General features: G+C 38.5%; 2 protein-coding genes across 2 annotated transcripts in view; both read left to right on the top strand.

Annotated features, from left to right (window-relative positions):
* The first annotated feature begins 51 nt into the window (after positions 1-51).
* Positions 52-1,093, top strand: LOC103175021. Its single transcript, XM_007887736.2, has 2 exons — positions 52-208; positions 311-1,093. The coding sequence occupies exons 1-2, from the start codon at positions 64-66 to the stop codon at positions 445-447; spliced, it is 282 nt and encodes a 93-aa protein (XP_007885927.1). The 5' UTR covers positions 52-63; the 3' UTR covers positions 448-1,093.
* Positions 1,094-4,576: 3,483 nt separating this feature from the next.
* The window catches only part of efhd1 (EF-hand domain family, member D1), a 31,184-nt gene continuing 18,751 nt past the window's right edge, over positions 4,577-17,009 (top strand). The window contains exon 1 of the mRNA XM_007887722.2: positions 4,577-4,972. Coding sequence (XP_007885913.1) covers positions 4,677-4,972 — 296 coding nt within the window. The 5' untranslated portion in view covers positions 4,577-4,676. The remainder of the gene's footprint in view (positions 4,973-17,009) is intronic.

The raw sequence follows: 17,009 nt of genomic DNA, 5'->3' as shown, positions 1-17,009 counted from the left end.
GGTTCATAGTGCAACAGTGTCGTCGGCAAACTGCAACTTCTGTAAAATCTCCACGACGCCACAATGGGGAAAATCTTCCGTGTAGCAGTATTGGGTTATAAAGGAGAAAAGATTATTGTTGATGTTGCAAAAGACCAGAAGGAATTTAATGAAATGACTGTTCTGGAGTTCAAGAAGAAATTGATCTCAAAACTTCCAGGTTATTCAGGTATATGAGTAACACAGAAGCAGTGTACAATCGATCAGAAAGTGTGCAGTTCAGTTTGGTATAGATTTTTTGTTAATGTATGTACTTGTTTTGAATGATTAGGTGATCCTGATGAGATGCGTTTGATTTTTGTCAAAACTCAACTGGAAGATGCAGATAAATTCTCTGATCACCAGATTAAGGACATGTCTCAAATCATGATGGTTCTACGTCTTCCTGGAGGTGGAGGGATGAGCTAGAAGAGCAAACTTACATAGAAAATGAAACACGATTAAGGAGTTCCTGTTTTTGATAAATTACAATAATAATCACGTTTGATGTAGTGGCTTTGTCGGCATCATGAAGACATCTTAAAGTGCTTCACACTGCTCGCAATTGAACCAGAATGATACAAATGTAGTGCTTTTTGATGAATGGCTACACTTTATTTTCATTACTCTGGTGGTGGGACTTTCTGGTTAAACCACTTTGCCCTGACATTGCACTCACAATGTTGGGAGAGTGTTTGCATGGGAATATAAATATGAACCGTTTTGTAAAAATCTGCATGAACATGTTTTAACCCCCACCACACACACTCATACACAGATTTCATTCCTATGTGAAGTTTAATTCTCTGCGGTTATGGTGATTAAGCGCTCCGAGGTGCTGTCCGGCATGAAGGGCGCTATGTAAATGTAAGTTGTTGATGTTGCTAATTCATGTTTATATTTGGTTATATTAAATATTCACCAGAGTATAAATCCGAGGAATGTACTTTTCCGGGCTGCAATTGTTCAGATAATGTCACAAAGAATAGTCACCTATGTATTTAATTGCCAGTTTAAAATGTTACTGGGATTGCCTTCATAATTTTAATTATTATGAGGTTAATAAAAAGCAATTATTTTCTTCCTGAATTTATGGTTCACTCTTATTTAATTCCAATGTTGAAACTAGTACGAGTCAAAGACTTTTGTCAGTCACTTGTCTGAACCCCATCACTGTTCTTAAGTGCGTATTCAAACTAAACTACCAAATATACCATATGCATAGAAATTTTCATTTGTTTGGCATAGAGTCGTACTCGCTCCCCAGAGTGATGGACACACTTTGCTCACCCAATCAGGGAAGTATTACGTCTCACCCTCTTTACCTAATAACTCAGCTAATTTCTTGCCGCTGCAATTAGGGTCATAAGCAAATTGCAGCTACAGATTGGACATTTCTCATCCAACATTAGTAAGGAAGCATGGACAGTAAATAGCTTGTAAAAACTTTTCCTACTGCATTTTGAATATAAAGATACAAAGTGTTCATTCTCTACTTTAGCTTAAGTTCTTCACATTGGTTATGTGTTTATCACAAACATTGGTACACTCCTCATATCAGCCCCCACCCCCCGAGGCCTGGATATCAAGGAATCTCTGTCTTGTTTGAAACTCTGCCTGTCCAGTGCCATGGCACATCCTCCCCACGTGAAAGGTGCTATACAAATGTAATTTTGTTGTTGTGGTTGTCCTCGGCCTCACCTCCTCCCTTGCCTCCTTCAAGACCCATCTTAAGACCCTCCTCTACGACGACGCTTTCGATCTCCCTGTTTTTATCTCTTCAAAAGCAGTGTTAAAAAAATATTACAGTGGCAGAGCCTGACACCGAGCCGGAAGAAGAGAGGAGATGACTGTAAACACGGTTGAAGAGGAATAACCGAACAACTAGAAATACCCTAAGAACTAGTCTCATAATCTGTAATGACATCTGATAACACTATTGCTTTTTTGTAGATGCAGTAGTCAAGAGTTCTTACACTGGAGCAGCCTGTGTCAATATGTCTTTCAGTCTGTGGGCCACCAGGTGGAGCACAGATCCTTGGTGGAGAAAGATGATGAGTTGGATTTCACCTGCTCCACGTTTCTGGGAAAAGATAAAATTAAAAACATCCATCTCCTATTATTATGTAGATTCCATTTGTTAACTCTTGGTGGACTGGGGAGCCTTGCAGTACACAAACTTGTCTTTAATCTTCCTGTCTGTAAAGTGATGGTGTATGGTGGTATTCCAGTGCATTGCTGCACAGATTTGCCATGAAATGTCAATTCACATTGCTGTTTACTCCAAGTTTACCACATTAGACTTAAAGAATAAAAATAATATTCCTTGCATTTGGGGAGGAGAAGTTTGCAAGGCTATGGGGAGATAGCGGGGGAGTGGGATTGATTTGGATAGCTCTTTTCAAAGAGCTGACACAAACTGGATGAGCTGAATTACCTCCTTCTGTGCTGTGTAATTCTATGATTTGATATAGCTCCTTATCATGTCTTCTCCAAGTGCTTCACAGAATATACTCTAAACTGAATTGACTGTATATTTTGTGGGTGAAACGCAACAGCCAATTGCGCACAGCAACGTCCCACAAACAGTTTATAGCACCTTTTCATATGGACACTGCTCAAAGTGATTCATACACTCTCAAGTGTATTGACTGTATTCATCAACTGTATTAGTATTTAGAAAATCACCTGAAACTACAAAATTGTCTTACATAATTGAGGCTTAGTAAGGGTTGGTTCCACATCAGGCCCATTAAATCTGTAGAATGTGCTCTTTTTTTCTAATATTTTCTGACTTACATGTTCTGGTATCGTTATAGTATGGATGACAACAATGCAATTTGTGCACCACTTCCATAAGTTAGAAGTAATCCAGTATTATCTAACAGTGCACTCCTTCACATCTGGTCCTTTTCACACACTGTAGCACTGAACAAATAACAGGGAACCCTCAGCTTCTGGCACATCTGGATCAGACTCTGAATTGCGACTAACTTTTGTGATATCATTGATAACTGTTACCTTCCTTGTTGGAGTGAAATCTGCATTGAAAAGATAAAACACACCGACAATTAATATTATTTAGTAAGCTTTACAGCTGCTCTATTTTATCAGTGCAAACACTTTTTTGAGAACATAGAAAGAAAATTTTGGTAACCATTTGATTTTTTTTAATATTGGAATAAGAACAATAATAATAATCTCTGCATTTGATATAGCACCTTATCACGCCATTGAAACATCTCGAAACGCTTCACAGAATATATTGTAAAGTGGATTTGACTGTGTATGTTGTGGGCAGAACATCGCAGCCAATTGCATCCCACAAACAATCTTGGATTGAATGACCACATTTTTTTTGAGGGATTAATAGCCCTGGAAAGTGATTCACCAATCGACTAACAATCAGGTTCCTACTTACCCCTAGGTAAACAGAAGCATTAAGATTAATTAATATTAATACAATTAATAAAATTAATTAACATTAATACAGTAGCTCATCCTGTAGCTCAGTGGTTAGAACACTGGCATAGCAAGCGAGAAACCTGGATTTGATTCCCGCCAGGGCAAAATGTTGGTCAAGTTTCCTTACTCCACATGCCTCTGTTTATCTAGCAGTAAATAGGAACCCAGTTGTTAGTCGATTGGTGGATCGTTTTATTCTTTAAAAAAACAATAATAATTTGGTCACTCAATTCACGACTGTTTGTGGGACGCTGCTGTGTGCAATTGGCTGCCATGTGTCACCCACAAATATACAGTCAATTCACTTTACAGTATATTCTGTGAAGCGCTTTGGGACGTCCTCCCGACGTGAAAAGCGCTATATCAAATGCAAGGATTATTATTATTATTATGTGAAGCGCTTTGAGACGTCAAGAAGATGTGAAAGGTGCTATATCAAATGCAAGGATTATTATTTCATTATAAAAGTCTGATTGTATAAATGCAAGTTGTAAGTTCTTGTTTATAAAACTGGAGCTGTGAAAACACCCACTTTCTCTTAAATCTTCCTCGCTGACATATGCACTGTGCTGGAGAATGTTAATCAAGTTCAAATGCTTCATTTGTCCTGGAGGCACGGTCAATAGATTATACTGTATGGGCTTACAATCCCTGAGCTCTCGCTATTCAGTGTTAATTCAGGTCAAAGTGAAGAAGTTTGAAGAAAAACAAAGTAGAACTTAAAACAGTTGAGTTGCCAGAAAGTTAAGTGAGATCATTCGGGACCGATTGCACTTTTTAAAGTGCGGAGGGTCGTGGAGGGACTAAAAAGTTATGATATCTCCCGTATTATCTAAAAACAAACAAAAATATGATCATGTCTTTAAGACTGATTAGACATTGTGATGCTATCACGACTTTTGGGTCACCCTGTCCAAACCTTTGAGGTCAAATGTGTGAGCATCTCCATCCCAGGCAGCCAAGTCTTTGCTGATTGACTATGTTAAGGCACTGTTGATTACACCCCAGTTGTGTATTGGTGTAAGGAGCTGCCAGTCGCCAGTTGCTCCACCTCCATGTGTTATAAAGCAGCAGCAGCAGCAGCTCTGAGTTTCAATAACTGTGTGTAAGTTTCCCAGCTTGGTCCTGTGTCAGTGGAGTGTGAGGAGGCTCTTTTTCTTTAATTAAAAAAAAAGCATTCAAGAGCAAAGGCAATGGCATCAGAGGAGCTTGCACAAAAGCTCCAGCGCAGGCTGCTGCTGGAGGGGTCCATAGAGGAGGCAAATGGTGAATTATTACAGAACAACAACTATATTGATGTAGGGGTGGAAGCAGAGGAGAAACCAATCACAGCCAATGCAGACACTGAGCTCTCTGCCAAACTGACCAGGAGACTCAACATCAACGATGGGACTACAGAATCCAAACAGGCTAAAATATTTAACCCTTACACAGAATTCAAGGAGTTCACCAGGAAACAGATTAAGGACATGGAGAGGATGTTCAAACAGTGAGTGGTGGCTGTGCTGGCACTTTCTTTTTTTTAAAAACCAAAAATGTCAATTTTAGGGGGAGAACAAATCTATTCACTTCCATTTCCAGATCACTGTCTGCAGAGATTATTTTTCTCTGAGTTTACAGCTGTGCTATTGCCACATCTGTAATGGAAAGAAACTTGTCTACCTGTTCAATTCATTGCTGTACTTTTTATGTAACATCTAAGATTATTGCACCTAGAAAAAACTCTTTTAACTGTGCAAATCTTGCATTCCGCGAGGAGGGCTTGAGTAGTTGGACTTGGATGGATGTTTAAGTGACCTATATAGTTCAGCTGTCCTGGTTTCCAGCAAATACTTGGTTTGGAGTAAACCTTGCAATAGGAATGTTTGCTCCATTTGGGAGAGGTAGGTTCTGTCTTGCAATGATTCTGAACTGCCAGGTCAGGTTTGGTTTTTCTTGGTGAATATTTTGGTGTAATCGCAGGTGAATTATTTCCAATAACGTTTTGCAATTGAACTCTTCATTGGTCACATAGAATTCGACTGGACATTGCTACAAGAAATGCACCTGTTCCTGCATAATAAACCAGGACAAGTGCTACCTGGTCCTGTACTATTATTCTAGACGTATGAATCCATAACCAGCTTAGTTTTCTTTTATGTAAGGCTCTCCCCACCCCCCCAAAAAAAATCCTTGTGATCTGGATAACAGCTGTAGCTGATTTCTCTTCTTGAAGGGCAGGTTCCTTTGGTGAAAGTAGATTTTTATCAGGTGTTTGTGAAAAAGGATGCTTGATGTGCAGGGATGTGTCTGATCTCAATTAAACCTCAGTGCTCCCTTCACAACTATTTTTTTGTGGTCTACTGAAAGGTCGGGGGACTTTGAAAGGGATCATTTCTTTCTAACGTTAATAATCTTGCAGCATAATCTTGCAGTGATTTAATGCTGATGTCCATTTGACTGGCCCCGAAGTCTGCTTAACATTATTGTGAATAATAAATTGGGTTTCCCCACCTTCTCCCTTAACATTTCTGTCGTTACAAATGACTAGTGTAAAGCTACTGGTGTGCAATGGGATAAACTCATCATTAGGTCATAGTTTAACCTGTCAATTCAGATTTGGATCGAAGGCAGGAATTCCTATGGACTTTAACGGAATAGTTGAAATTCCAGTCTTGGGGTTATGGTCCTATTTCAAAGGATGGGGTATGTTTCCCAATGCTGCAGGCGTCCTTATGATTATGACCAATATGTAGTGGATGAAACAAAATCTACTGCCAACTTTTTCATGCCAGTTTATAACGTCAGTGGTCGTGTGCTTCACATCTATGCTCTATGCAATAACTTGATTAATGAGAAAGCTATTGGTGCCGCAGGTATTTCTGCCTTTTTTTTTGCATTTTTGGCAAATGGTACAATCAAATCTATTCAAGGTTCTGGATGAACTTGTGCATTTACAGGTGGAGTCCTGTAGCGCAGTGGTTAGAGCATTCGCCTTGCAAGCGAGACAATTGGGTTCAATTCCAGGCAGAGGGCGAAACTTTGGGCAAGTTTCCTTACTCCACACACCTAATAATAATCCCTCCAAAACAAAAACAATAATAAATTGGTTAGTTTCAATCCACAACTGTCCCACGTTTGTGGGACATTGCTGTGTACAATTGGCTGCCGCGTTTCACCCACAAATATACAGTCGATTCACTTTACAGTCTATTCTGTGAAGGCTTTGAGACGTTGAGAAGATGTGAAGAGCGCTATATCAAATGCAAGGATTATTATTTAGGGCTCTGCAGTGTTTGTGTACAAAACAGAAAATCAGAAACTACAGTTGACTTAAATTACTCCTTGAGATGGTTTGATGTGATAAGATGCTATAAAAATGCAAGCCCTTTCTTTATTGCATTCCTGTGAAAGAAAGGCCAGACACCAAAAATAAAGCTCAGTACTGCACTCACCAAGCAATCCAGTCTTAAGCATTGGCAGGTGTAAGTCTTTAACACCCTATGTTGACCTGTACTACATGACCTTTAATGATAGCCATAACATTTTTAGGTGAACCCTTTGTAATTTCCGTCCCCTTATCAAAATTGTAGATGAATCCCATGTACAGGAGTCCTGTAGCTCAGTGGTTAGAGCACTCGCTTTGCAAGTGAGAGACCTGAGTTCAATTCCAGGCAGAGGGCGAAGCCTTGGGCAAGTTTCCTTACTCCACACAGAGCCTAATAATAATCCCTCCAAAAAACAATAATAAATTGGTCATTTTCAATCTACGACTGTTTGTGGGACATTGCTGTGCGCAATTGGCTGCCGCGTTCGCCCACGAATATACAGTCAATTCACTTTACAGTGTGTTCTGTGAAGCGCTTTGTGACGTCCTCCCGACGTAAAAAGCGCTATATTAAATGCAAGGATTATTATTATTATTATGCCCCCCCGCCCCCCCGCCCCATCATAAAACGTACTGCATTGATTTTGTAATTGTTTTGCCTCAATTTTGAAACTTCCTAATGTTGAGTGGTTTCCGCTGTAGGTATGTATCCATGATCTAGAAGTCACCTGTAGCTCTATTCCATGAGGGATGTTGCATCAAAAGGCATCCTCTTAAAGATTTACACTGACTGTGAAAACATTCTGCAGGATTCCAAGATTCATGTTGTAGTTTAGGTTCTAATCATTACTGGCTTGTGGAATAAGTATCTATTACATCTTATCAAGGTTAATAATGTACAAATTTACCCTTCTGAATATTTTGGTTTTGATATTCTCCTTCCAGGTTACAATAATAACTTGGATTTATATAGTGCCTTTGTGTGGGGCAGCATCTCAGAGAATACAGTTCAAAAAGATTAAATGTATCTTCCCAGTGCCTTGGAACGTCCTCCCGACGTGAAAGGAGCTATACAAATGCAATCTTGTGGTTGCTAAGTGTCAACCTAGCTCACCAAGGTTGCACTCTCACCTTTGAATCAGAAAACTGTGAGTTCAAGCCCCATTTCGGGAATGTGAGACCAGGCTGACACTCTAGGACGGTGCTGGGAATCCTGCAATGCAGAGGTACTGTCCTTTTGATGAGATGTTGAACTGTGGTCTCATCTGCCTGTTTAGTTGGAGATGCCATGACACTATTCAACAAGGGAAGAGAAGAGTTTCTCCTGGTGTCCTCCAGATAAAATGAAGCATTCTCTTCAAAGCTATTTGAAGACTATTTTGTGCAAATTGGCTGCCTACAAGTCTGCATTTTACTTTAAAATTCTCTAGTGCTTTGAGATGTTTTGACGATTCAATGAGATACTATATCAAATGTAAGTAGTATTATGATTCAAATGTTCTACTCTTCAAGAAATGCTTGAAATTAATTTCCTGGTCATTGTAGTTTGTGCCTCTTAAGAGTTGAAATGCCAGAAATAACTCATCTAGACTTAAAACTAAAACCGCTGCACTAATTAATTTAAAGAATCAAAGATAAAAATATACTTTGGAGACGGTTATAATTTTTAAAATTAATACTGTACTGCAAATGAAAAGTTACTAAAGTTTCAACATTAATGAGTTACTATAATTGAATCATTATCTTAATATACCTCTAATAATATCTACTAATCATTTTTGTGACTTAAAAGCTTCTGCTCTTTCTCTATCTTTAAACTATTACTGAAAACACTTTTTTTAAATTTTCAAATACAGGGATTATTTCTTGTTTAGTTGTTTGTAAACGTTTGCTACCAGTGACTTGATTGTATATTTTGTAGCAGATCCCGATGTTAAGGCCTCACAATCTTAATGAATTCCTCCCAGTTTATGACTTGTAATAGACAGTGAACTAAATATGTTTAAGCCTTCCTTGAGATGAAACGTCACAACATCTGTTCTGCACGCTTTTGTCAGTTTATCAATTGAACTGGCCGGGAAGTGCACTTGAGATTCTTTAGATTTTTTTTTGGCAGTTTTCAACTTCAGGGAACAAAGTTGTTGCCATTAAGGCATTTACTTCAAGGGAAAAATATTCTCCAAATAACACATACTTTGTACTTCAAGTGCTTCTTCAGTATCCATCTCTTAACATTCCTTCATTTTTCATTTACAGAGGAAAATAAGTTTCAAAGTGAATGATTTCCACTTGCTGTGTACAAACATTCTCTGTTTTGGAAAGCGTCAGTAGATTTTTGTCCCTAGATCATGAGATCATTCAGCTGCCTGAAATGTGGAGTAAACTGTAAATGTCAGCAAATGGCTCTTGTTTCAAACATTTTTTTAAAAAAAAATGTAATTGTTATATAAACTACTATTCTGCGCTTCAAAATAAATCCCTGGATATCTGTGGAATGTGAACCATGAATAAGCAAGGGCTTGACCTTGAGTGAAAGGTGGCTTATCAATCCAACCATGTTGATCAACTGTTCGTGGAAAATATCCCTTTTACATAGTTGAGGATGAAATTAAGCAACAAACTGAAATAGTAACTTCTTTTGCGTACCAGTTGAGTCTGGAGTGTGCCTATAAAAGGAATTTGTGCCTCATCGTGCCTCCCACATAATCGCATAACTTAAGATGTCTAATGTATTTCGCTTCTTCCCCTTATTTTTGATGTAACCTAATGTGCATAATTTACATTGATTCATGCCTTGTGTGCTTTGATCAGAGTTTTTCTGGTTTAGAACAAAAGATAAATCTATTCCAGGTGGACCGGACAATTCTGAAAACGAGACTAATTCTGAATTGGATGTTTTGTGTTTCGATGGGTCAGTTCTTTGGTTTTCCTGAGACTTGCTTCCATATTTTTGCTTTTGTTTACAGATCATTATTAGTGGAGGAAGAGACCAGCATTACATCACCATAGTTGCAGTTAATTAACTGCACAAGTTTCCAACTTGAGCTCATGTCATTCCTTCATGAAGCATAAAATTCTCCCATCTTCATGAGGCACGCAATTCTTGATTATTCAGCAGCTCCATACAGAATACTGAAATTACAAATGCAGTCATAATACATTTTTTTATGGACACTGGGTTAGTGTTCATCTCAGTGCAATTATTTAGGCATATCAAATGACAAAACTTTGTACAATTCCAAGATTAATTTTGACTCGAATTTGCAGAAAATTTAGAAATGTAATACTTGCTTTCAAGTCTCTGATCACTGATGGTTTTAGAAGGATACTAAGTAAACCATGCATCCTGTCACCAGTATTATCTATTTGCCTGGAGGCTTTGCATGTGTATATGCCCAGATGAACATAACTATCCAGAGTAAACACCACAATTATAAAAGCTGTAATGCAGCTTGTAGGACAAATTGGTCAACTTGTGGAATTAGCTTGAGCTGTTTTTCAGGGGATGGTAATGCTTGTGTCTTTAATTCTGATTTTACTTCAAGTCTAGTAAGCGGTTGACATCTTATTTACATTTAGCTTTCAGCAACAGTCCACCTGCTTTACCCAAGGCCTTATGTGGTGTATTATTTAAACTTCATTTCTGTTTCGAGTTGCCTTTTGCAAGGTGGCAGAAATATTGGTGCAGCAACACTGGTTTAGTATCCTATCATAGTGTAACTTGATAATGTTGCTTATCAGTGATTTTTGTTTTAAATTCAGAAATGTTAATGAAGGGCCAAGGTTTGAAATGGTAGGACAAAGGGTAAGGTCAATAAGTAGTGTGTGTATATGTATATATACACACACATATGTAGATTTATAAATACTGTATAACCATTGAATTTGCTTTAAAATTTGGCCTCTCTGATAATTTCAGATTACGTTATTTCCTAAAGAGTTTAAATTTATGTCCTGAGGCTCACAGGGTAAATCTTGATGGACTTGAAATAAGTTGAATGGATGTGACATCCAAATCGTAAAACTGTTTCCATTGCTGGGAAAGGGATTTGTCATGTTGTCCCTTATAACACCCACGTGGTCAGTATTCTGTTCCTTTATTCAGGGGATGTCGAAGCTTGTGACTAAATTGTGCACGTGCTACAAGGGAAGCACAGTACTGTGAGTATGAGTAATACATGAAGACTCCCTCTACTGTGAATTACATCAAAATTACTGTTGACCTTGTGGATTGGTGTCAATGTGGGGTGGGATTTCACAAGGGAATGGTTGGGGCAGGTCTAACCCACACTATTTATTACACAAGTGGAATATCAAAGTGTTGAGTTAAGAAGTGTGAAAATTGTTAACTGAGTGAAATGTTAAAATACTAAATATTTCAAGTCTTGAAAACTTTAAAAGGTATAAAGTACAAATGTTAAACAAAGTGTTTACTACAAGTATTCCACAACTGATTCATGGTGAAATGGGCTATGTGGGTATTTTGAGAAAAATGTCCGAATTACTAATTTAGCATTTTTTTTTATTTGGAGGGACTTGTGGCAAATTGTGGTCCTCTGTCTAGCCCTAATCCAATCCATTTCTAAACGGCTTTACAATGTTTGGACATTGTACGGGTTTTAAGCTTTTTTTTTGTCCATTTACCTTGGTTACACCTGTGAGCCTTCTGGTAGATTTGGAGGGTGCAATAATTAATGGTTAGTGGTTAGTTATGTAGAGTAATGTGCATGGTGGTGGGTTAGAAGTTCTCTTAACTGTTAATATTATAGAGTCCAAACTTGCTTATTACATAGAGCTGTCACAAGGTCTCTTGTGCTGTATTTTCCAGTTCAAATTCTTTTTATTCTGTGTCAAGTCCCTGTGTGACTGAACTAGATAAGTAAATTTGTACATACTTAAAACAATCCAGCCGTTGTCCATCCTTTAAGGAGAGCATGGGTACACTGCTGTTGACTGTCAGAACCATGAATGTAGCTCTTGCCTGAGGTTGTGATATAACGGTGTATGCTAGTATTTTTGATCTAATATACACTGGGGATAAAGTTATCCTAGATTCCTATATTGCTCAAAAGTACTGCAGTCAAAATAGAGTAATACATGGTGACCTGGTTAAGAATTTGCAACACTGTAATTAATATCCCACTTAATAAGAACAAGTTGCCCTCGATCGGTAACACTAGCATTATTATCAAATGGCAGATAACATTGCTGAACAAAAATATTCAAAGTTGGCAAGTCAAGATGACAAGATGCAGTTATTCATTCAATCCGCGTACTCCCAGCTCTGGAACCCAGGTTCCATCATGTTTATTGTACACTACGTGAAATCTAGCGATTTACAGGGAGTTCTGAGTGAAATGTGATTCTGTGCCATTTCTGTACCTGGTGACGAATTATGTTATGGATAATGGGTCATCATTTTTGAGACTCCAGTTGCTTCTCGGGAGATTTAAGTTTTCCCATTTGTTTGTTTTAGCAGAAGTGGTTCTCCTGTACTGACGATACGTTCTTGTTTCTGTAGAAATTCCCTCTTATACTATTGGTAGATAAAATCCCTAGTCTGTAAAATAGGAATGTACATCCACAATAGATACTTAGTTTCAGCGTATAAATCTTCCCCAAAGTAGCTAATGAGCAATGATAATTGTGTTACACTGTCTATGTGACTTGGTTGTTTATTTTGAAAAGCAACCCACTAGGCAATGGATGTTAGAAGTTTATTTCCCTGGATGTTTTCACAACGGGGAAATTGGGTGAAATAATGCAGGAATGTAATAATTATATAATTTGCCTAATCCAGATCTTGCACAGCTGATCACATTTGGCTGAACAGTGCCCTTTTTGTAACTAGCTGGGATATACCGATTTGCTGCAAGTTCTGAATGAAGCTAAACTATGGACATTCACCTCATGGCTATTTGTAGAAATCTTACTCATGTATACAGCTGTTTACTTGCAAAAACAATCAATATCCTTGACAGTAATTACTTGTGAAGTGCTTTGATATGTCTTGATGTGATAAGGCACTGCAAAATTGTAAACTCTCCCTACTTTTTGTGCCCTGCGTGCTCCCAATTTGTAAATGGTGGTGATTCAAGATCCAAGCACTGTCAACAAATTTACAATTCAGCCTCTGCCCCGTGATTGAGCGAACAATGGAGCTCTTATCAAAAGACTGGCACTTGACTACTGTTCCACATTGGGAATCTGAAACAATGTGCAAGTTTGATCAAGGCATTTGGAAACGTGTGCGGGCAACCTATGAATCTGTAGTGTGGTTTTTGTTGCTAACATCAAACCTATCTAGTATTGCTCACTATTAACTCAAGTATTCAACTCAAGGCTGACTTTAGCTTGAAGGACACCTTTCCGATGAGCTGAAGTAGAATGTAGGCTTACATCAAGTTTCCAATTTTCTGCGAGGCCATGATCACCGTACAGCTCTTGTGTACATCCCCAGTTGAACCTTGCGACAGAGTGGATCATAAACTATTTTTGAAAGACTATTTCCTCAATACCTATGAAATCTTTCTTATCACTGGTGCTTTTTATTGCTCTGCCAGCTGAACTTTGAACAAATTCGTTTCTTTGATCTTGCTGAAATAATTGTGGGTGTTGAATTGTGGCAACTATTCTTGAAGTAACTATTCTGCCTTCTACTTGTCTTCTTTCTCACCCCCACCCTCCAACCCAGCTCTCCTCAGAATAGATGTTTAACCATTTACCTGTAGGAACACTAGCTCTGGGATGTCTGCTGGTTTTGAGTCATTGTGCAAGAACCAGTTAACTTATCTCATTAAATGTCAATCTTTTGGCAGATTTGCCCATTTTTGTTCAGCCTATCCGTTTGGATCACTTCTGCAAGGTGACTGTTTTGGCTTACGCCATTGATCAGATTGGATCAGGGGAAAAATAAGCAGACAATCCAAAGTATAAATCCGCTTCACAGGTCAGCAAGTTGGAGCTGAATTTTTCAGTGTCTTTTGACACTGCTTTATAGCTCGTCTGCCATATGTATATGTTGCGAATCTTGGGCATCTTGCTCAGGGCAAGACTGAGCAGAGTACATATGCTTTCAGCAAGGAGAGGATATCAGAACACTGACTTGCTTATTGGTTGTAGTAGATGACTTGATTTGTGTGAAGCATTATTAGGCATTGACATGGTAAATTGGGAGGGGGAAATGACATGCAAGTGTGAAAACTTATTCACACTAGACATTTCTCTGGTCTATAACCTTATGTGCAGGTGCCGAGTTAGGAGAATTAAGTAGGTCATTGCTGGTGTTCTGCTCTATGAAGTGTGGAATATTTGGCAGTTGCATTCTGTTTTGAAGTTGCTGTGCCAATGGGTTTGTATGCTAATAACCGAATGAAGCTGCATATTATGTTTACATTCTGAAGAGACTATGAAGCTGACTGCATATATAAAACTAGTAGAACAATCCACGCAATTGCATAATTGATTGGCTGAGTGGAAGACTGTCTAGCTGAATTTGTAGCTTCCGGTGCAAATCAGATGCTTTTCTTGACTAAAAATAAACATCTTCAATCATGTCAATGTCCAGTGTTCTTTGCACAGTATCTAATTTCCTAAATGTGAGATAATTGGTACTGAGATTTGACAAGAGTTTAGAATAAATTGGACTGTTTCATCTTAACTAAGTCCCAGTCAGGTTACCTTAACACATGAACCCTGAATGTGACGTACACCACATGCTATCAATGTGTAGCAGGTGAATGACTGGCTTCGCTGGTATATAGCTGCCTGTTTAAGAGAATTCCCAATTACCTAATAGTACAATGTGGGTGAGCTCGGGAGATTCGTGTACTGGCTGGCATGATTTTACCAGCACTCTTAAATTTTTATAATTGCTATTACAGAATGTCTGAAGGCTGTTACATTTGTGCTAATATAAAATGCAGCTTTCAATAGATTCTATTGATTTCGAGCTTTTTTCTGCTGGACGAAATGATCTCACTATTCCAATACAGCCTTACAAAATAGTTTACATTGCAGGGTGTGGGGGGGGGGGTGTGGGGATTAAGAGGGGGAATATGCTGCTATATAAGAATTAATACTGTCTACATTTGGAAATCTCTTGAAGATGGAATAAAGTGCAATATGAAGCATTTAGCTGACGAAGTTCTGCTTTTTTTTAAAAAAAAAGCAATTGGGTCAGCAGCAAAACGTACAGAAGCTAGCCTGCAGCCTGAGCAGACTTGCATAAGGAGGATTTAAAGTGAAATGTATCTCTGACGTATAGTTTCAGAAAAGTCTAACATGTCATCAGCCTGGCTAGGTGGTAGCACTCTTGCCGGAGGTGCCTTTAGAAATAAAACCGAGATCCCATCTGCCTGTTCTAGTGGACGTTAAAGATCCTGTTGCACTATCTGAAAAAAGAAGGGAGTTTCTCCTGGTGCCCTGACCAATGAATCCCCCAAATAAAATTGGTCACTTATTCCTCCCTTGGGTGAGAAAGGGGAAAAACAAGCTTTTAATTTGGTTATTGTTGTCAATAATTGTTTTTTTGAAAACTATGAAGTAACCAGTTATACTGTCCACTGATCATTGGGTTTAGAGAGCACTTCTGACAGAACCTTGGAGATATTCATCCTAAAAATAGGTCACACTGGTGTTTCTAGGCCATGTTGCTAAAAGGAATAATTGAAGTGGCAGCATTATTCTTCCAAGTGAATTTAAAGCTGCATGTGGTCCGATCAACCTTGTCTGTCTAGGAGAGATTTGAATAGAATTGCCAGGGGAAAAAAAAAATCAGGTTCTAGACAAAATAGTAATTAAACTAGCTAAATAGAGGTTTGATATTGCAGAAGTGTGCAGTAGTGAAGGCTGACAAATGGAAAATATATTCTACCCAAACAGAACTTGCATTGAGCAGGAAGGCTTTATTCTGTGAAGATGAAGTTTGCAAGTGGGGAAACGTATCAAAGGTGCAGTGTAATCCATTCATTTTGATTTTAACAGGATTGTCACATTTAAAGATAGCTATGGTACATCACAGAAACAATTTTCAACAAGAAAACGTATTTAGCTTTTGGAATCCAATGAAGTGAATCTGAAATTGAAAATAATTCTGTGAATGTAGCTGACTTTCCTTGTCTCCCCCCCACCCCCCCCCCCCATCTTAAATACCGGGCCCTCATCTCAGAAGAAATGAGAAACTTGCATTCTCAAACGCTTCCTTGCATTTAATCATTCCCCTGTAACATTGACTGGAGACCTATAAATGTGCCTATATAACCAAATGAGGCAGCTTTTTTTTTAAAAAGGTCATTAGCACATGTTCACTGAGCTACTTAATTTTAAAAAAAAAACTTTTTTGGGTTAAGTCCTCTTCTGTGATCACTTAATATTATTTTGCTGTTTCTGTTAGCAATGTGGAGTTAAGGCAGTCCATTGCCTCGAACTGCACAATGATGGTAAAGTAATCACAGCAGCTCAAATGGTGGCATGTGATGGCATAACTGCACCCAATGACCTGCTAACTATGCAACAGCTGAGTTAAAGTAGACTGAAATTCTTAAGTAAACTTCAAATCCATAGGGGCCCAAGGATTTAGACATGAAGGAAAATTGTCTTAAGTACAGCATAAGGGAAAGGAAATCTTTAGTCTAATCAGGCAGTTTACATTCCCTTTGGTCATAATTCATGAACTCGTGTTTGACAGTTGTGCTCTGTATTACAACCAATGAACTAAACTTGACTTTAAATGCTAACTTTTGTTTACACTCATCACCCTCCTTGCCCATGGTCCCCTAGCCCCCTCCCCTAACCAGTTTGGGAGACCAACCTGATACTTTATATGGTGGGTCCTCTGTCTCCGGCACTTTGCTTTCACAGACTGACTGGTAGTGAACAAGAGTATAGTTGGAAGGACTCACAGCTGTGCTCTTCAACCAGCTGCTCCTGTGGCTGAACAGCCAGTACCAATGGTTTACATTACTACATAATGTTAAAACGTTCCACTCATGGGTGGAATGGAAACCGGAAAAGTTCAGGGATTTTTAAAATCTAAATATTACTGCACTAGAGCAATGTTCAGTGTCGCTTCTCATGCTGCTACTTGAACATTAAGTGATCTGGAAACACCTGTAACTTGGAGATTAAAAAGTGGGATGTTTTAACTATGTTCTGCCATCTATATACAAATGAACTTTTTTTTGCATTGACTTGGCATTGATACACTCTTGATAAGCTG

The sequence above is a fragment of the Callorhinchus milii genome, unplaced genomic scaffold, assembly GCF_018977255.1.
Source record: "Callorhinchus milii isolate IMCB2004 unplaced genomic scaffold, IMCB_Cmil_1.0 Scaffold11, whole genome shotgun sequence".
In the NCBI taxonomy this organism is placed as follows: Eukaryota; Metazoa; Chordata; class Chondrichthyes; order Chimaeriformes; family Callorhinchidae; genus Callorhinchus; species Callorhinchus milii.
Note: the sequence above shows the minus strand (reverse complement) of the source record. Positions and strands in the feature narration are given on the sequence as shown.